Source organism: Xiphias gladius, chromosome 14 (genome assembly GCF_016859285.1).
Source record: "Xiphias gladius isolate SHS-SW01 ecotype Sanya breed wild chromosome 14, ASM1685928v1, whole genome shotgun sequence".
Lineage (NCBI taxonomy): Eukaryota > Metazoa > Chordata > Actinopteri > Istiophoriformes > Xiphiidae > Xiphias > Xiphias gladius.
Genome location: NC_053413.1, coordinates 26,331,696 through 26,352,680, shown reverse-complemented (window position 1 = coordinate 26,352,680; position 20,985 = coordinate 26,331,696). Strand labels below are relative to the sequence as shown.

General features: G+C 42.0%; 2 protein-coding genes across 3 annotated transcripts; both read left to right on the top strand.

Moving 5' to 3' along the window:
- Positions 1–1,608: 1,608 nt before the first annotated feature.
- On the top strand, positions 1,609–3,862 carry LOC120799076 (tripartite motif-containing protein 16-like). Its single transcript, XM_040143954.1, has one exon. It carries the CDS (start codon positions 1,621–1,623, stop codon positions 3,292–3,294), a length of 1,674 nt encoding a protein of 557 aa, XP_039999888.1. The 5' UTR covers positions 1,609–1,620; the 3' UTR covers positions 3,295–3,862.
- Positions 3,863–6,376: 2,514 nt separating this feature from the next.
- On the top strand, positions 6,377–20,493 carry stard3nl (STARD3 N-terminal like). 2 transcript variants are annotated; one of them, XM_040143956.1, is made up of 9 exons: positions 6,377–6,531; positions 11,455–11,787; positions 14,773–14,850; positions 15,135–15,212; positions 16,618–16,671; positions 17,602–17,719; positions 18,123–18,221; positions 19,658–19,725; positions 19,821–20,493. In XM_040143956.1, exons 2-8 carry the CDS (start codon positions 11,584–11,586, stop codon positions 19,720–19,722), a joined length of 696 nt encoding a protein of 231 aa, XP_039999890.1. In that variant the 5' UTR covers positions 6,377–6,531; positions 11,455–11,583; the 3' UTR covers positions 19,723–19,725; positions 19,821–20,493. The 2 variants fall into 2 exon arrangements, with proteins under 2 accessions (XP_039999890.1, XP_039999889.1); XM_040143955.1 differs by having other exon boundaries at positions 11,428–11,787.
- Positions 20,494–20,985: the final 492 nt, after the last annotated feature.

Here is a 20,985-nt window from a genome sequence, read left to right as displayed (position 1 = left end):
ACCCCATGACTGATGTTTGGTTTAGAAAGTACGTTCCAGAGTAGTTTTCTAAATAATCTTTCACCTAGGGGCAGCTTTGACAACAAGCCAAATACTTCCATCCGTGCAGCCTTCTGACTCCTGCCAGGGGAGGAAAGACCATGAGGTGAAGAGATCACTCAAACCTAACGCCGATGTCTGTTGTCAAATGGACATGGAGTGACACTACAAGCTGAACTAACTGAAACACGCCAGTGATTCAAACTCCAAATCTGTCTTTGTCTTTACTGTTTGTTATTTGAAATGAAGAAGGCGCAGTGAAGTTTTCACATGTAACATGCGGTGAACGTCACAGCGGGTTTAAGACTGAAATCTGAAAGCCGATGCACGACACAGTACGGTACCTTCATCCTGCCAACCAGGGATGTAGTGGAGCCTAAAACATCCAAACTCAATATGTTGTTATTTTAACTTAGGGACATGTTTTGACGCCTATAGGATAACATTTGTAACAAAACTGGCGGGTATAAAACATAATGGTTAGAGCTGTGACTCTGCTGTAAGTTATTAGGAATTCATCCTCTAAGAGAAATAAAATAGAAAAAAGAAATAAAAAATATTGCTGGTCATTTGTTTTTGTTTTTCAAAAAGGGCAATGACAGACTGATTTTATGTAGTTTATGTTTCTTTATTGAGGCTATATTCTATCATTATCATAAACCTAGTAATCTCCCATGTTTGACATTTTGTAAAAAGGGTTCTGATTTATTGATCGCTGATTTTAGCTTAATATTTTACTGTTTTGATGAGAATTTAACTGCAAAAGTGTGATGTCTGCTGGTTAATTTCAAACAAAACTGAGGGAATATTATTACTCCAGAGTATGAAACTGAAAATTTTCCAAAGTCTTGAAGTGCGTCTCGAAATTAATTACAGAGTCAAATGATCTGGTGGATTCATGTCCTGTGGGATTCATTTTGCAACAAGTAACCTACCTGATTAGTTGTTTAAATGCATCTTACATTAAAATTTAGTTTTTACTCAAAATTATGTTCTGAATTTAACGTCTCCTGTTAAAAGGATACTTGACGGACATTATCAAGTAAGTCAAAACAATAGTTGAGAATTGGATTACTTGTATAGCAGTAATCCATTTCTCTATTTTTCATCTACTGCATTTGAATTATTGTAATCTATAGAGAGTTTAACCAAACTCAATTTAATCCGAACAGAAGAGCTAATTCTGAAAACTGGGAACCATCTCTAAACCCAGAGATCACAAGAAGAGTTATCACCAAACAGTTGAGGCAAACAGAGTTTTTAAATGGAAAAAAAGCTCCATCGTAAAAAGAAAAGGGTTAAACACACAATCAAACTGCCTCTCCTCCTGGAATGAATCGAATCCTGATAACCCTCCCTCTTCTTCCTGCTCTCAAACACAGTGAACTTTACTCTGTCCATATATTTCCTTGTTCCTTCCCCTTCAGATCTACAGTTTGAAGATGGGTGGAACCAACATGTGGTGAAGTGCAAGAGCTGACAGGCCCCATTCACTGCAGAAACAGATGTTGTTAAGATCAGAGCTCAAACTAGTTTCGGTTCTAAGAAAGTGAAACTCAGTCGTTGCTACTGAAAGGTGAAATGGCGCAGAAAGGAGTTCAGCTGGACCAGGAAACCTTCTCCTGTTCGATCTGTCTGGATCTACTGAAGGATCCGGTGACTATTCCCTGTGGACACAGCTACTGCATGAACTGTATTAAAAGCTTCTGGGATGAAGAGGATGAGAAGAAAATCCACAGCTGCCCTCAGTGTAGGCAGACCTTCACACCGAGGCCTGTCCTGGTGAAAAATACCATGTTAGCAGCTTTGGTGGAGGAGCTGAAGAAAACGGGACTCCAAGCTGCTCCTGCTGATCACGGCTATGCTGGACCTGAAGATGTGGCCTGTGATGTCTGCACTGGGAGAAAACTGAAAGCTGTCAAGTCCTGTTTGATTTGTCTTGTCTCTTACTGTGACAAGCACCTCCAACCTCATTATGAGTTTCCAGCCTTTGAAAATCACAAGCTGGTGGACCCCTCAGAGAAGCTCCAGGAGAACATCTGCTCTCGTCATGATGAATTGATGAAGATGTTCTGCCGCACTGATCAGCAGTGTATCTGTTATCTCTGCTCTGTGGATGAACATAAAGGCCACGACACAGTCTCAGCTGCTGCAGAAAGGACTGAGAGGCAGAGAGAGCTGGAGCTGAGTCGACAACAAATCCAGCAGAGAATCCAGGACAGAGAGAGAGATGTGAAGGTGCTTCAACAGGAGGCGGAGGCCATCAATCGCTCTGCTGATAAAGCAGTGGAGGACAGTGAGAAGATCTTCACTGAGCTGATCCGTCTCATCGAGAAAAGAAGCTCTGGTGTGAAGCAGCAGATCAGATCCCAGCAGAAAACTGAAGTGAGTCGAGTAAAAGAGCTTCAGGAGAAGCTGGAGCAGGAGATCAATGAGCTGAAGAGGAAAGACGCTGAGCTGAAGCAGCTCTCACACACAGAGGATCACAACCAGTTTCTACGCAACTACCCCTCATTGTCAGGATTCAGTCAATCTACAGACTCATCCAGCATCAATATCCGTCCTCTGAGGTACTTTGAAGATGTGACAGCAGCTGTGTCAGAGGTCAGAGATAAACTACAGGACATTCTGACTGAGAAATGGACAAACATCTTAATGACAGTGACTGAAGTGGATGTTTTACTGCCACAACCAGAGCCCAAGACCAAAGCTGGATTCTTAAAATATTCACAGGAAATCACAATGGATCCAAACACAGCACACACACGTCTGTTATTATCTGAGGGAAACAGAAAAGCAACATTAATGAGTCAGCGACAGTCTTATCCTAGTCACCCAGAAAGATTCACTACATGGTGTCAGGTCCTGAGCAGAGAGAGTCTGATTGGACGTTGTTACTTGGAGGTGGAGTGGAGAAGAAGAGTTTATGTAGCAGTCGCATACAAGAATATCAGTGGAGCAGAAAGATTGGATGAATGTGTATTCGGACTAAATAACAAATCTTGGGCATTAAATTGTGACCAAATGGGTTATACGTTCTGGTATAACAGCATCAAGACTCCAGTCTCAGGTCCTCAGTCCTCCAGAGTAGGAGTGTATCTGGATCACAGTGCAGGTATTCTGTCCTTCTACAGTGTCTCTGAAACCATGACTCTCCTCCACAGAGTCCAGACCACATTCACTCAGCCTCTCTATGCTGGACTAGGGCTTTACTGGCATGTTGGAGACACAGCTGAGTTCTGTGAACTCAAATAGAAAGAAGTCATTTAAGGGACAGTTGGTCAAAATCTGTGTTTTAGTTCATCCGTTTATTTGGTCTCCATGTTTGTTGCTAAAAGCTCATTGCTGTTGTGCTTCTGCGCTGCATGGAGATCACCTGTCAATCAAACATTATAGATGGTACTTTGGCATCTTCTCCTTTATCGTCCTGTTGATGTTTGACTTTCTTTAGGTGGAGCTGGAGCCTCGGAGGAGATCACTGCTCATGATGATTTTTGTTTACGTAAACTTATGTTTCTCCACGTGAAAATATAAACTTCTCTGTTCTCTAAATGTTTGTTGAATATTTGTACTGATGTATTTGTATGTTGTTGTTTCTCTTCCGCTGCATGAGCCTGAACAGACAAATCACCAGACCTTCCTTTATCTGAGATATTTAGTTCTCACTGTGAAAAGAAAGAAAGCTATAATTACGTTTATATTAATGCGTTTGTCAGATCAAATGTTGTCTTTGCACAAATCGGCTTACAAAGAAGATGCTCTGATGTATTATAAAACTGTATTCATCGTGGTTATAGTCAATAAGGAGATTTATTCATTATTTTCTTTTCCATATCTGTGAATCAGGTAAACAAACTGATTGTGTGGATGAAGTGAATCTTTACATGAAATCACCGAACAAGCGTAATTTAACAAACTTTACTGATTGAATGTGTGAATAAACTGAAAGTCTACATAATGAATAAAGTTGTTTTTCCCTAAAGAATAAATCGAGTATTTTCTTCTTTCTTTATTCCAGGATCTCATTCAAAGCTGATGGAGAAAATGTTAAACTGATCTGAGAGTGTAACTGAGGAAGTTTTCCCCCTGAAACACCACAAAGGACGGTGTTCATGTTCAGAGCAGAAGGTCATTTGTCAGTCAGTCTCTGTCCTTTCAGCTTTCTGCACTGAAACAGCTGAAAGACCAAAGCTAACAAAGGCATAGTCCATCTCAGTACTTTCTGACCTCTTTACCCTGTCTTTGGCTCTCAACTCCAAACTGACTACCGAAAGCATAAATCTTTAAAAACTCAGAAATGTATACTCTAATTTTTAAACTAAGCTTAGTAATTTTCCCAAAACACCTGCTCAGGGTAGTTTTGATCAAAATAACAGTAAATAGTGCATTTGTTGGGCACTTTGTTTTTTAGCGGCAGATCAATCCACAGTTGGTGCTTAAGAGAGTATTTGTATGGCAGCCGGACTGTGTGTGTGTGTGTGTGTGTGTGTGTGTGTGTGTGTGTGTGTGTGTGTGTGTGTGTATGTGTGTGTGTGTGTGTGTGTGTGTGTGTGTGTGTGTGTGGGGGACTGAGTCAAAATAAACTACAGCGTGTGTGTTCACGGTGATGAAGGAACATGTCTCCCAGTGCAGCGGTGCGGCTCACTGGTGTGTTTTCAATAGTGTCTGGACAACAATGGAACTCTATGGCTCAGAGGAATAAGATCTATCAGGCTTTGGATACACACACACACAGCACTTGTGCACACAGATTAAAGAAATAAATAAAAAATGACAACAACCAAACTAAAAGCATGGGTAGCTAGAGCTACATGAGAAAATATGTTTTTCTACTTCTGGCGAATTCTCTTTAATATAAGCAACAGCACAACAAATCACAGACTACAAATCTGTTAGTAACCTGTGAGATGGCAGCAGACAGCAGAGGTGGCATGTAACTAAGTACATTTACTCAAGTACTGTACTCAAGTCCAAATGTGAGGTACTTGTATTCTACTCGAGTATTTCCATTTAATACTTCATACTTCTACTTTTTACTCCACTACATCTATTTGACAGCTTTGTTAGTTGCATTATACATTAAGATTTTGACATATAGAACATATTACGATCTTATAAAACATGATGAGTTGTTATGAATGAAACCACCCGACACGAGACTCAAGTACAGTGGAAGAAGCTGTAAGATGCTGCTGTAAAGAAGATGTGTGTTAATGCATAAGTGATAGCCATCTAATAATATAATATGTAACAGTATAACAGTCACACCGGGCATTTTTCTGCATTGAGTTCTTTTACTGTTAATACTTTAAGTACATTTTCCTGATTGTACTTACATAAGCAACATTTTCAACCCCAGACTTTTACTTTGAAGGGATTCCTTTTAAAGGGTGGTATTAATACTCTTCCACCACCGGTGGACGGTAATATTCCTGTTCTATACTGGTAGCAAATACACTCCATGGCCAAAAGTAACCACTGCATGCGGGTACCCAAACATTATACCCATATGTGATTGTTGAACATTTAGATTATGACATTATTGATATCAGTATATAATTATTATTGTTGTTGTTGTTATGTCATGATTTGTGGTATTTTTATAATTTTTAAATATAATTTTAATCCTATTGTCTGTCTGGTTGTTGTGCATTGGCTTTATCAATGAAAATATATTTAAAGATCTACAGTTCTGGGCAAAAGTTTTAGGCACTTCGGCCTTTAGATTCTTATCCATCACACAGCACCAAGAACTGTGCAAGGCCGGATCACCAACTGGGCTCAGCGGGCAACTGCGCAGTGGCCCCAAAAATCCCAAGACTCGACATGTGTTAGTTCGTGTCTGGGTTTTCATTTTCTCCAAATTTATCAAGGAATTTGAACCACTAAAATACAGTATCTACTGAGGTGGACCCTGCAGTATTGGCTCATTTTGTGCTCACATGGTACGGATTTCTAAGTAAAGTGGTGTTCAATAAAGTACGGGGACCTAACGGAAAAACCTTTGCTCCTGGGGGCCCCCTTAGAGGTTAATCTGGTCCCGTATGCTGTGGCAAAATTAGCCAGGATGCTTGGAACAACCTACCTGCCAAGCACTTTGAGAAACTGTGCCCACGTGTACCGAGGAGAATTTGTGGGGTTTGGGTTTTTTTGTTGTTGTTTGTTTATCGTACTTTGAGTAAAGTTAGTTCAGTTTTTTTTTAGTTTTTAAAAACAGTCCATAGCCTTATTATTACATCTTCAGTTTACATTTCCTTGCCCACTGTATTTCTAGTTCGAAGCTGAGACTGTTCCCATGAAAGGAGGAAATCCCGGCCGCCAGGCTACGTCGACCGAAGCCTACAGACTCCATATCCCAGAATCCTTCGCGTCCGATTTCCTCTAATATGCTGGCTACATCCATCCGGTCCGAGCAGACGAAGGGGAAACAGATGACCCGTCCGCGGCGTCGAGGTTGACTGAAAACCGCCTGAACGAGCGAGTTTTTAAAAGGTAAGGAGCACGACGGAGACTTTTTTTAAAACCCCGGTTTTAATACACGACTTTCAAGCTAGCCAGCTAACTGGCTGTCAAGATGAGCCGAGCGATACCGGGGAACACAATCGGTTTTTTGCCGTGGCATCCCTGGACGGCGTTACAGCCGCACCATGACCGTTTCGTTCCGTTCCGTTCTACTTCGTCGTCTCCTGGCCCGAATTTGCCGGCACACCGGGCCGAGCAGCCGCCGCTGGCCTCCTCTCCGCCACAGGCAAGCGCCCCCCCCCGTTTCCGTCCCCAGCGACACTTTCTGACCGAATCGTTTTTTCCGGTCGGCGGAGTGGTGCAGCTTTCGTTTCTACCAGGCTCGCCGCTGGGACATTTAGTGCGGTATCAGCCAGGGTCTGGACCAGTATATCGGGCCTTGAGAACAGCTGACTATGGGGTCCTGGTTTTGAGTCTTGACCCGGTGTGGGGTATGACACTTACTTAAGAAACCTCCAGCCCCCCCTTCTCACGATCGTAACGTTATCCGGGCTTCTTATTACCTGTCAGGTGTGTCTAGACTCTGTCACGATGAACCCGGTCTCGTTATTTACCAGTCTGGCTGTGGACTCGGCTCCTGCATCTTATCTAGGGCTGCAACCAACGATTTTTATTTTTTACCCCTTTTTATTGAGCAATCTGACAGTTATTTTCCCAAGTAATCAATTCGGCCTCTGGTCAAGAAAGTGGCGAAGGACCCCCCGCAGGTGTCTACAAAGCGCCGGTTTTTGTTTGACCAGCGGATGGTAAATAAAATATCACGTGTGACAAGGAAAAGCTGGAAGCAGCAAATGTTTCGCATTGTGCTTGGGGAGAAAAAAAAAAAAAAAGACTTAAAACGAAAGGTCAACAGAATAGTTGACAGTTCCTTTTCTTTCAAATGACTCAATCACTTGTTCGGCTCGTCGTTGCTGCTTCAATCTCATCAGCAGTGATGAAAGGAAAGGGTGACAATAGAGTACGGTTTCCGAAATTCCCACTGTCAGACCTTCCCTTTTTTCATTTCATGAAATGTCTCGTTTCGCTCGGCCGCCGGCCCAAAACGCGAAAAGGTGTGGTTTTTACTGTGAGGTGTGACAAAGAAACGCAGCAGATCCAATCTCTCACTGTCCAGGCTCGATTCGCAGGACATGTCCCCTCGTGTCACTGTTTTCGCGCAAAAAAAATTACTGAAACGATTAATCGATTTATCAGATTAGCTGGTGATTTATTTTGCTGTCAAATCGACTGGTTTGATTAATCGACCTATTGTTTCAGCTCCAGTTGTGTTTAAACATTCTGGTAAAAGTGACCCAAGTTCTGCCTTTTTCTTCTTTTTTTTTTTTCTTTTCTCTATTATCGACACGTAAAGGGGAAGAAAACATCTGGAAATCTGATATTTCCGGGTCTGTTTTTGTGGCTGTATTTCATGTGTGGAAGTAGACAAACCAACAAGTCTGTCTCCATTATGTCAGTTAATCGATTACGCTGGTTATTTGTGTCTTGCTCACCTTAACAGCCATGTAACCAACAAATCTTTATATTAACAATATATCAAATGACAACAAGTAGCGCTAAAGGGGAGATTGCAGTGATCGACCCACTTTTATCCCTCACGAATCTTCTTGTGCGTGACTGTACTGGTTTTACTAGGGCTGGGAATTGATAAGATTTTATCGATACCAGTGCCATTATCGATTCTGCTCATTGGTCCGATTCTTTATCGATCCTCTCAACGATTCCTGATCGGTCTTCTGTGTGGAAAGAGAGGATGCCTACGCGGGTTTTCAGCGTCAGCGCGACTGTTTTATTATCACTGAGTCATAGCACGGGGCCGTAGCCTGAGAGTTAGCAGTTAGCTAGCAGCTGATTGCCTGTGTGTCGTCATCTAAAATGGATGAAATGAGGTCAAATGATATTCGTGTAGCACTTGTTTTCATTTAGGCTTTTGTTTTGTTTTGTTTATTTAAGTCGAAGAAAAAATCTGCTAAGCTAAGATGCTAAAGGGGCAACAGCCCCTACAACCTTTTGGTGATATCACTGTGAACTAGATACTCTTTGGTATTTAGACTTGGGAAGATGTCACGTTGGCTTCGCACAGTTGCGACGGGCATTTTTTGACTATTTTTTGACATCTCATGGACTAAACAGTTGATCGAAGAAATAACCGGCAGATTAATCGACAGTGATCGTCGGTTGCAGCCCCGTCAGCAACTAGTTTATTTCAATCAGTTTTAAAGCAAAAATTTCAAAAACCGCGAATGTGATGATTTGTTGCTTTTCTTCCTCACCACTGATCATTAACTGAATATTTTTGCCTTGTGGACTGTCTCTTGAATAAAACAAGCACTTTGAATAAATCGTGTTGGGCTTGGAGAAACTAGAGCGGTCGCCTTTCACTGTTTTCTGACCTTTTTATAGACAAACCGATTAATTGAGGAAAGGAATAGAAGAGGAAACAGTTTTCATGTTTTTCCCAGCACTTGACTCTTGCGTAAGGACCATAACCTTTGGTCGGTGAATCAGTTTTTTTTTTTTTAGTGCCCCCCTGGAAACTTCTTTGGAGTTTTCACTCAGTGTTGTCTTGTCTTCTTGGTGTGTTGAGCTGTCTCAGACCCAACTTTTTAAGATTCTGTCTTTAAGTGACACTCCGCCCAAAACCTGTCTTTACAAAGAACAGCAACTACAGTTCCGTCAGTTAACAACGGGTTCAAGCAATGATGACGACTTTTCACTGCATCAAAGTATTGAAAACATCAGTAGAAAACTCCTTAAACTATAAAAATAATGATATATATTTTTTTTGTACAGTGCTTTTAAGACACCCAAAGACGCTTTACGACAAATAAATGACAAAAACGCGGTATCGTAAGTAGGTGGGTGAAAAGGGACAGATTGAATACAAATCGCCCCCCGTGTGTGTTCGGTTAATTTTATGACCTGAATTCGAATCTATGTTTGTTTGTTTGTTTGTTTGTTTGTTTGTTTGTTTGGTTTTAAAAGTGTTTAAACGTTAGTCTCACAGCAGACGTCTGAGACACATTACCTGTTTTCTGTTTTTGATCATTGCACGATGGCTGCATTTTACACACCAAGTATTTACTCTGCAGTCACTTTGCCACCACGCGCACACCTTTCCATTTCTTCAGCGAGCTGGGTTGACATCACAGAGCAGCCTCTCAGATGTAGCTACACTTAAATTAGGCAGCAAAAAAGTTGGAAAAAAAAAAACCAACTAATAATGGTGAAATATTTTTGTCACAAAAATTTGTCCCTACAAATCTGTCCAAAAGCATCTAAGGGTCAAATCAGTCTGAACATCAAGTCTGGTGCAGCTATAAAAGCTCTCTGGTATGTGAAGAGGAAGCTGCAAATGTTGGAAGGTTTTATTTCCAGGGGAAATTACAAGATGTGACTCGTGGGAGTTACAGTTTTGTTTTGGTTTTTTTTTTTTTTTGCTTGTTGCTTTCCTTTTCATATGAAAGTGTTCACCGTTGCTCTCTAAATTTCATTCAATTTCGGTTTTGTGCCTTTAAAAAAAAAAAAAAAAAAAAATTATTTATTTAACCGCTAACAGAGGCTTTGCGATGAATTTGAAGTCATGTAATGCTGAAAACACGAGTTTTTTTGGTGGATTAGAAAAGCAGCGCTGAGATGCAGCCTCTTTCTGACTCCAGTGTGAAACCATGAGATCATGTGCAACCACGCGGCCAGTTTTTTATATGGGGACAGAAAATCTGCTGCAACCAAACTGCTCTTCTTTGCAGCTTCACTTCCCAAAACATAGACACTGTAAACAAGTGTTATGGAGGTCAGGGGCAAACGTCGCAGCACCCAGAAAATAACTGGGTCATGTAGCAAAGTTTTTACAATATTCTTGTTAGAAAGCAGGGGAAAAAAGACTATTAAGCAAGGATATGTAGCCCCCACCCCAGTTTCAAAATGCACCTGCCCAACAGGGCACTGTTATATATATTTGTAGATGCTGAATGTTTCAAATTTACTTTAGGTCAGGTGTTTGAGGTCCATTTGTCTTCCGTTTACCGCTCTTTTTGTTATAAAAAGTTTCTTGTTTGAGTACATTTTTCATAATAACATTCTGGCTGACGACAGTGCTCTGTAGGAGGAAGCTGACATCTTTTAATATCCCAAAAACTGATGCATTTGAGAGTTTTTGGTGACTTAGTTGAGTGAAAAAAAAAAAAAAAAAAAATTGGATCATTTTAAGTCGTTTTTTAAAACAATATTTCTCTGGTTGAGGGTTCTCAGATGAGAGTATTTTTGGTCGTCTTAGTCTCCCGCGACAGTGACGTGAATATCTTTTGGGTTTTGGGCCGTTGGTCGGACAAAACAAAACATTTGAAGGTGTCACACCCTGGTTTTTTGACAATTTTCACAATTTTCTGAAATGTTATAGAGCAAACAATGAAGCGATGAATGGACCCACATTTCTCTGGACACATCAAATCAAAACTATCTGCTTGGCTACATATCATTAGAGATAAATGAGAAAATTAGTTCTTCATAAACTGACACCTTTAAAGAATACAGCCAATGATGCTATATATTTTACTTATTGTCAGAGCTCATGAAAATCTCTGATATATCTTAGTCCTCACTGCCACAGAGCTCTGTGGTTGACCAAAAACTATTGACAACACGTCAGTGAGTCACAGTGCCAAACGTGGATAAATCTGCAGCAGAAAGTAGTGCCCAACAAATGCACTGTTTGCTACTGGTTAGAGTAAGATTTTATTTTTTAAAAATGACATTGACAAGCTGGTTTAGGAAAATATACAGAATAACGCCAACCTTATCCCTTAAAGTAGACGGTATCTCATTCAGAGGAGACCGGTCTTTTGACCCTTTGCTTCACCGTCCCTGCAGATGCAGTGATACAGTTTACCTCCACAGACTGAGTCCGCATCCGCTAAACCGGCCCGGCTTCCTGCCCCAATGCCCCGTCTCCTCTGAGTCCAGGTCCACCCTCTGAACGTCGACCGGCGGCCCGGGGCCTGCCCTGCCCGGAGGGCGTGGCCAGCGATGGACAGCCGATGCAGCAGCAGCGCCGACTCGCGGCTGACCGGCAGGGGGGTGGGCTCTATCAACACCACGCCCATCTGTGCGAGGGTGGAGTCGTACGAAGCCGGGGAGAAGAAGTGCATCTCCGACGTGAGGAGGACCTTCTGCCTCTTCGTCACCTTTGACCTCTTGTTCATCACCTTGCTCTGGATCATAGAGCTCAATGTAAGACACGTCTGTTTGTGTGGTGAATGCGTGTCAGATACTGAAAAGCCTGTTTCAGAGGTTAATGAGAGTAGAGATGTAATTGAAGTAGCTTCAGTTAGGTAATGCAGAAATAGACAGAAAAGCAGACTGTTCTCTTCCAGACATTGGTCATTACTGCAGGCAGCCGCCAATGATACGGGGAGAAAAACACCACTGGGAACGGGGAACCTAGTCGATGCGTAACCGCGGTTTTCTGGCTCTCCCCTCCGTCTTCGGTCACGTCCTGCAGCTGGTTTCCAAACTGACAAATTTACTTATCGCGCCGATGTGCAGCAGGTGTAGTATTTATCGTGTTCGGCATTTTAGGTCAGCACGCTAATGATTGTCGCTGACCACAAAGTGCAGCCGAGGATGATGGGAATGTCATTAGTTTTGCAGATATTTGCACACAAAACAAAACAAACTGTACAGATTGAAATTTTGGCTAAAACACAGAATGTCAGCCTCAGGGTGGCGCAAGAGGAAAAGTCAGCCAATCGCCAAAGTCATCAGGATTCATCCTCTGGGAACCACGAATGTCTGCCCCGAGAAATCATGGCAGTCCATCCAATAGTTGTTGGTTCTGGACCGAATTGGTGCGGCTAAAGGCGGACGTCCCAGCACATTTAAGGGCAAAGCAGAAATGAGTGTATTGTATAAGAGCCTCGTGATTTTGCTGCAGACGTGATAATTAGCCAGCATAGCATCCTGCCACGGTGTCTTGTTTTATTCGCAAAATGTACGGGGGCCCTGAATTCTCTAAAGAGGAGATATTTTTACCTTTGTGCTCGTGTTTGCTGAAAACAGTCCCCTTTTATGTTCGCCGACCAAAAATCGAGGAGAGAAAAGCCCAAACGTTCGGCCGCAGGCTTACGGCCTCCTTTCTTTTTTTCTTTTTCTTGTTCCCAGCAGTTTTGTTTTAATTCAGCTGTTGGGGTCCTCGTATCCTAGTGGGCACAGGTCTGTTAACCAAGCATCAACTGACGTTTTTACCCACATCGCCAGTGTCGTGTGACGAATTCAGCCGACCTCGTTCATCACGAGTTGTCGTATTTTGTGTACCACTTTGTCTGATAAGTACGCTCAGATATAACTGTAATGCGTCCAAAGCCGCGCGCACAATGGCGCATTCATGGTCAGATGATTTTGTTTGAACTGCGTCGAGGCCAAACGGAAACGGGTCCGGGGGCAACCTGACCCGTTTCGGGGTCATCGGGAATCGAGGTCACGCAGTCGTAGAACTTTGGGCCCTGAACGAGGAAGCGATTTTTGCCGTGGCACACGTTCCCGGAGTGCTCCGGATTGAGCAACGTCGACCTTGAGGACTGAAACAGCTTGTGTGTACACAGAGGAGCTCACACTCACACTTTTGGTATATCTTTATTTGGAAGGACATTCCAGTGACTCACTCCGAGCAGTAAATCCATTCACATTCGTGAGGCAGTCGACGCCTCTCAGGAGATCTGCAGTGTTGATTAAATATGTAACTTTTATAAGTAGTTATTCACCTTTTTGGCTGTTGGCGCAGCACAAGGGAAGGTAAACCCGAGGAGGTAAAGGAGGACATACAGCATCTGTCTATCTAGATCTAGAATGAAACTGAAGATCAAGACTTCGTCAACAAGTCATACGTAGATCATTTGTCGGGCGGGGAAATTCCAAAGCTGAGTCTAGTCACCAAAACAGTTTTATCAACAAGTGGCGCTTTTTGCCGAATGCCTCATTCCAGTCATACTGATAATACCACTGGACCCGATGAAGCAGCTGAGTAAGAACTACATCCAGTCAAGCGAAGCCTGTGGTTTGCATTTTTAGTCTAAGTTCTTTTTCGTATCACGGAAGTTTCCTCCCGTGCTTTAAAGCCGAGCTGGGCCCCCTTCTCCCGAAAGTAAAGACCCCCCCCCCCCCCCACTGCTAACGGCGATTTAAAATGTTTCCGTCACGTCATCGACAAAGAGCCTGGTCTCTTACCTTCCTTGAAATGATAAGGCCGCTGGTGTTCTATATCAGTGGTAGGAGAATAGCCATCAAAAACTGCACGTGCTTTTTCAGAGATAACAATACAAACACAAGTCTCGTGTAAATCCCATTGAACGTGACACACAACGCCGCCCCAGAATGAAGAGGCGCAGCCTGTTGGGAGGGCGGGTGGTGCTGAAATAAACATACGAGATGTATAACGCAGGTAAATCATCTAAGTCGGCCTTTTGCTTTTTTTTTTTTCTTCCCCTTTTTGGACACAGAAGAGATGTGTGTCAGCATCAGTACTTTCTGTGTGTGTGTGTGTGTGTGTGTGTGTGTGCGTGTGTGTGTGTGCGTGCGTGTGCGCTGATGACCACTCAATTACATCTCCAGTCTGGTAGAGAAACACGTTTGTGAGTCAGTCAGTGTTGTTCTCCGTGAATTGAGGGAAATCGACATAACACATCGACAGTTTACGGGAATGTATCGACGCCGGCCTCTCGGGCACCCGCTGGAAAAAAAATCCGGCTCACGGTTGAAACCAGTGGCCGGCCCCTGTTCTGTATTATCCCTCTGTCAGCACCTGTGAATTACGTCGCTAATTGATGTGTTGTGTCTTGTTTTGTTTCCTCTGCACACGAGGCAGAGTGTAAAACCGACCTTTGCCTTTTTTTGGGGGGGGGCAAAGGTCTTTAACAAGCGTTAAACGTGTTAACTGGCGAGCTGTGGACACGAACAACGGGGAACCGGGCTGCTGACGTCACGTTGGCCGATTATTCATTAAAACACAACAAACAAATTCCTCTTAAACAAGGTTATTTAAAGGAATGTGACCAAGATGTGCAGCGAACACACATTTTCATCTTACAGCCGAAAATGAACCTGGTGTGACTGAAAAGATGGCGTCCTGTGATAGTGTCGTGTCGCGGAGCTCTTCAGTTTTCAGAGTAAAGAGTTCGGTTTTGTTTTTTTTGATCCGTAGCTCGTATGTGTGTGTGACAGGTGAACGGCGGCATCCAGCAGCAGCTGAATAAAGAAGTCCTCCAATACGACTACCACGCCTCTTTCTTCGACATCTTTGTAAGACGTGAATTTTTTTCGTTATTCATATACAGAAAGACCATATTTAATTGCTCAACTTTGTTCATTCCTTTTTATTTTTTCATTGTTTCCTTATTTCTTTCCCCTTATCTTTGTTACCCTCCCCCTTTTCTCTGCTCCTCCTCTTGTTTTCTTCCTTCCTTTTCTACCACCATCCATTTCTTTTGTTTTTGTATCTTCTTGTCGTTGCTCCCTCTTTAATCTTTATTTCTTCGAATTTTAAATTTCTTCCCCATGTCTTCTCACTCCCTCTGCTCCCTCAGCTCCTGGCTGTTTTCAGGTTCGCCGCCCTCATCTTGGCCTACGCCGTCTGTAAGCTTCGTCACTGGTGGGCCATCGCAGTAAGTTTTCATGCTTCTCCAGGGCTGTAACCCAACGGTACTACTTTATTCGTACCGGCAGGGGGCGCCGTCTGGTGGAAAATCTCATACCTTCTGTAAAGTCCTGATAATAAATAGACTTTTGACTTTATCCGATGAGGTTGAGAGGAGCTCCGTAATTTTTCATGTGCAGTGAAACTTCCAACACAAACAGTGTTCTGCTGTTTTTGTCCCCGTATGTAAATAATTGTATTTCTGTGTATTGGTGGTTTGTATCCATGTAATGCAGATGTGCCACTGACTAAGATGAGAACAAATACTTCAATCATTCACTGCGTCACAGAACATTCACCTGGCAGCGTTTTTAAAAGGGTTCGTACAATGAAATACTAAATTTAAAAAGGCAACTGTTCATAATAATAATAATAATAATAATATTATTATTAATAACTAACTTTATTTGAACAGCAATTTTTAAAAAACAAGGCTTTACAAAAGCAGAAAACCAAGAAACACCAGATAAAAGTGGAACGAAATAATATCTCTTCCGCCAAGGCCACATATTGACGAAAAAAAAAAAAAAATCCCTGGATCCGCCCCTGCCACATCCCTCCACCAAGACAAACATCAAACCAACAACCGAACAGACACGGGTGAAGACAGGACCTCCTGGGCGGAGGTAAAAAAATAAAAATCAATAATAATAATGATACAGTAACAAATGAGGTTTAAAAAACAAAACTAAAGCACAGAATAAAAACACTTCAAGAGAATGCAATTCTGAGATGATGCTTAAAGATGATAAGATTAAATGATAAAACCAGTACGATCAGAATGTTGCACTTAAAACCCACAAGTGAAGCATATTAGGAGCATGTGATTACATCTGCCAGTGCAAAGAGCCATGTGACCATTTAAATCTCCACCAATACGGCATTTAACTGCTGCTATTTACAGTCTGAATGTAAAATGGAACAAATCCGATTTTTTTTTTTTTTTTCCCCTCTGAGTGAAGGACGTGAGAGATTTCCCACACAAACGGTGTTTCTGTTATATTGTCCACCCCCGGTATTTTTCTTTACACGTTTATCGTATTAGACGGTTTTCATCAGTGTGAGGTCAGACTTTGTGGTTTTTTGTTTTTGTTTAAATTCATGAAAACACACCTGGAAAGCAGAACCTCTGCAGACTATGGAAGTTCTGCGAAAATGTTCGAAAACTTCACTCACAACATAATTTTCAGATGTTGACAAAACATTTTTGCCGCCGTGTGAAAATGACTTACTTGTGGATTTGACGTGATCAGACCGTTTTTAACAGAGAACTTACTTCTGATTACGATCGCACACACAAAAAAAACCAAACCGAACTGTGACGATATCTGCATCGTGGGGCGTCTCTGATCCACTGGTCTCTTTTTCTACAGGTCACCACTGCAGTCAGCTGCGCTTTCCTGATCGTTAAAGTCATTTTATCAAAGGTAAGAGAAATACACTCGTACAAGGAGACTTTTCCATTTGTTGTTTAGAAGAGTTTGGTGGATACTGTACGGAAAATGGCGTTTCGGCCCAGAGGTCAAAAGGTCGGCGCCGTCAGCTGCTCACTCGTTACTCCGCCTGCAGGTCATTGCCAGAACTACGGTTCACTGGTTGTAGTTACAGTAGTTTCATCAGCTTGGTTCTTAGTTACTTTTCCTGATTTTGTGAGAGTGGCTTGTCAACATGATTTTGAGCTGAAGAAATGTGCTACAGATAATTATGCATGAGTCCTGTTTGTTTCCCCGGCTGTAAAACACCCCTTTGTCCCTTTTTTTTTTTTTTTTAAAAACCCTCATTAATTTATTATTATAATGATGATAATAATAATAATAAATATCTTACTTTACTGCTTTTTCCTTATTTTATTGTAAATGTCATGATTGGTTTTTTTTATTTTTCATTTACTTTTCTGTAAAGCACTTTGTGATGAGTTACATTTAGTTAATTATTATTATTAAATATAATAATTTCCTTTTACTTTGATTGTTATTGACAGTACTATGTCTCCCGAGTCAAAAATAAGTCTAGTAGGATTTTTTTATTTGCATAACGCATACACACATAAGACTAATAGAACATGAAATATTTCCTTAGTTGGTGTAATAACCATGATTCATGCTCATTTCCAGACTCTGTCTCCATCTTTAAATGCGCAGGCCGTTTGTTAACCTGCTCGCTTCGTTTTTATTTTGCAGCAGTGTAAAAACCTGTCGGTGTAGAATTAGATATTTAAATATTCACGCTTAAAACCCCGAATAACTCCGAAAACAAACTCATACGATATAAAGATTCAGCTGATTTTGGAGTTGTTTTGGTCAGATAAGGTCAGTGTGCTGAAACCTAAAGGCATTCTTCTCTCCTCGTGTGTGTAGCTGCTGTCTCAGGGGGCCTTTGGGTACCTGCTGCCCATCATCTCCTTTGTGTTGGCCTGGATAGAAACATGGCTGCTCGACTTCAAAGTTCTGCCTCAGGAGGCCGAGGATGAGAACAGTGAGTCCCAGTCGCTCCACAGCTCTTGTCTGATGGCTGACGAATGCAACACCCGTTATCACTGCTACCGTCGGTACCGTTGCTGTAAAAATACCCCATTCCTAGTAAAAGCCTTCAAAATGCTCCTTGGGTAAAGGTGATCTAACTCCACTATAACTTCTGCTCCTGCAGTAGTACTGCTGCCGCTACTAATATAATACTAGTATGATTATTTTGTAATAAATTATTACTTTTCCAGCACGACGACTATACTAACTACAGTTACCTCCATTTATGTGACTAGTATTTCACGACTTCTACTAAAGCTACTGATCTTAATGCCACTTCTGCCAGTGTTAATCCTCTGCGGTCCTTCCCCCGCTCTTACGGTCTCTCCACGTATTCTCCCTTTTGTGTGTTTCAGGATATCAGTCCATCATGGACGCCGCAGAGCGAGCTCCTCTCATCGGTCCGGGTCCTTTATCCGACGGACAGTTCTACTCTCCACCGGAGTCTGTGGCAGGTGCGTTTACTCACACTGAACCCAAAAAACAAAAAACAAAACACAACATCCGGAATACCTCATCCTTTTTCCCCATCGATCCATTACCCCAGTTTGACGACAGGAAGTCTGGCTGCTGTGATCCAAGCTCAACGCAGAGGGGCTGCTGTTTTGTCGTTAGCTTAGCCGTGTCCTCTAGAAGTCACCTGAACTTCTGCAGAGGTCACTGTTTGAGGGTTCATTTAAAGCTGCTGCAGACGTGGATTCACTGACGTCTCCTTTTTCCTACTGTAGCTCAGATCATTTCATCTATTTGTAAAATGTCAAATAATTTACCCTGCAAGTGGTTTTGAAGGCAACACTACTGAAATGATGTATTTACAGTTAAAGATTTCAGCTCCTCAATTCATTTTTGATCAGGATAAAAAAAACGAGACTAACAGTTTGAAAACGAGAACTATGACAGAATGTTTTACACTTTTTGTCCACTAGGGCCGAAGTCTCTCCCGGTCGACTTGGTGTTTTCACAACTTTGAACTGGTCCAACCTAATGGAGGTTTTAACTTATCTAACGTTTACTGACGGAGTGGGCTCCAAACTAACGGACACCCTGTCAGAGAAGTCGTCAGTGTGGCTGCTTTTTGTTTGAAACGGACGACCACAAAGTCGAGCGTAAACTTCGCATGGCAGATCATGTAAAAACCGGCGGCTACCTTGATGCGTTAGGAAGCTCCGTTAACTTTCCTGTGCTTTAGGCTTTGAAATCACATGAACATGTGATGGCAGGTGCGCGCTGGTCGGCTCCGGGTCTGTTGTTATCATTTCAGTGTAAAATATTTGGGTTAAAAAGATTTAATGTGCTGCCATAATTCATTTAGGCTGATAAGGCTACTAGGTAGAGTGCACTCAGTGCCCTCTGGCCGATTTAGTTCATCTAGAGAGAACGGGCAGACCCCCCCCCTCTCGATTAGTTAAACTGTTTCTTCCGCCGCCCGAAGTGACTTCTATCTCTATATATCTAGAAAATAAATATATAAGCGGCTTGACCTGTTGCACTGCCGCTAATAAGAAGCATCCTGCACTCAGCGGCGCTCCGTCAGTAAAACAGAGGATTAGACAAGAGGCGACAATAAAACAGCTGAGACAAACTACAGAGACATGCAGGCACCACGACGACACTTCAAACATCTAACGTAACATTACAACGCAGTTTCCGCGATTCCAGTCTTGATGCTAAGCTAGGCTAATCGCCTCTGCGGCTCCAGCTCCATACCTGACGACCACACGAGATTGTTATCGATCCTCTCGTCTAAGATCTTGGCAAGAATAGGCACATTTCCCAAAACGTCCGAATATTCCGTTAAGGCCCCAGGTTGTGGTGTTTTGGGTTTTTTTTTTGTTTTTCTGAATTTTGCCGTTTCATCTTCACACTGATTTGTTTCCCGCTTGTTTTTCAGACTCTGATGAGGATCTGGATGATAAACACGATCCAGAAAAAGGGCTCATTCAGCAGGTGACTTAGCAGGTAACGGTATTTTCTAACACATCCCGCATTTTCCTCGACAATGATGCAGTCATCCTTGCCCAAATTCATCCATTTCGGCTTTTTCTTCTCCTCAGGAGTCTCCACTTCTACGTTTTTCTCCTGCGCTTGTCGTGCTACTGAGGGAAAATTCTGCCTTACACATTCTGACGGTTTAGTTTTTATTCATCTCACAGAAGTCTTTCGTATACTCACACCCGTGGATTCACTCCGGTTCCTGGAATCAGCCTTCTGCACGTGCACACGGATTGGGAAAAGTGCCACTTTAAAAGCAATTTCAGTATCATGACTTGTGTTTAATTTTTTTTATATGTGCTTAGTTTTTCCGGACCTTTCTTGGGGACGATTCATATCAATGGATATTTCTAGAGAAAATTGCACATTGCGTCTGAGGCCCCCAGATGCGCGAGGTCATACAAAAATTAAGTCAGCGCATTTTAGATTTAATTTCAGTATCGAACCAACAGTTTATTTTCTTCTCTAAGGTGTTGCTGTTTTATACTTCCAACGTCGTGTTTACTTTTAATTTGTCGGATCATTTTCAAATGCTCTGGTTTGAAGTCGCTGTAAAAGCAAAATAAGCTCGCTCCATAGACTCCGCATTAAGAAAAGAATGATTTTTTTTTTTTCGGCCAGTATTGAGTTTATGGACCACGTGTGTAGCAGATAAGGGGCCGAATATATTTGCCGAACAGCTCTTAGAAATGTATCTGACTACTTCCAGGTCTTTTAAAAAAAAAAAAAAAAAAAGCACTGAAATAACTTGCATGGAACGTTGGAACAATATTATAAAGATCGTAAATCTGCAGAATTTAAAGATGAAGGTTGGGGATACTGAACTGTACGACCTGTAAACTGCTCTAAAAAGCTGCTGTCTGAGACACACGGGGCTTGATGTGATTTGAAAAAAATAAGCGTTTGTATCTTCATGCATGCCCTGCAAGCCCAGTGTTTTTTTTTTTTTTTTTTTTTAATACGAAAAGCTTGTCTGTAAAATAGAATCATTAAAATGTGAAATCTTGTGTGGCTGCAATTTTTCCTTCACATTTTACTTTTGATTCCAAAATTCAGGTTTTTTTTGTTTATGGCATCAATAGTCTTAACTACGGAGGCCCAAAGGGTTCAGTATTGACTAAACTGACATTAAGTAAATGACGACACGGACAAATACAGAAAACACACACATTATGTAAAACCACAAAATTGGGGGAGAAGCTAATGTTTCTTAAAATTCAGCTCATT

Excerpts from the sequence above, each read along its gene's own strand:
- LOC120799076 (XM_040143954.1), top strand. The coding sequence starts at position 1,621 with ATGGCGCAGAAAGGAGTTCAGCTGGACCAGGAAACCTTCTCCTGTTCG.
- stard3nl (XM_040143956.1), top strand. The coding sequence starts at position 11,584 with ATGGACAGCCGATGCAGCAGCAGCGCCGACTCGCGGCTGACCGGCAGG. Across the intron at positions 14,851-15,134 it reads CCTCTTTCTTCGACATCTTT|CTCCTGGCTGTTTTCAGGTT; the intron begins GTAAGACGTGAA and ends CTGCTCCCTCAG. Across the intron at positions 15,213-16,617 it reads GTCACTGGTGGGCCATCGCA|GTCACCACTGCAGTCAGCTG; the intron begins GTAAGTTTTCAT and ends CTTTTTCTACAG.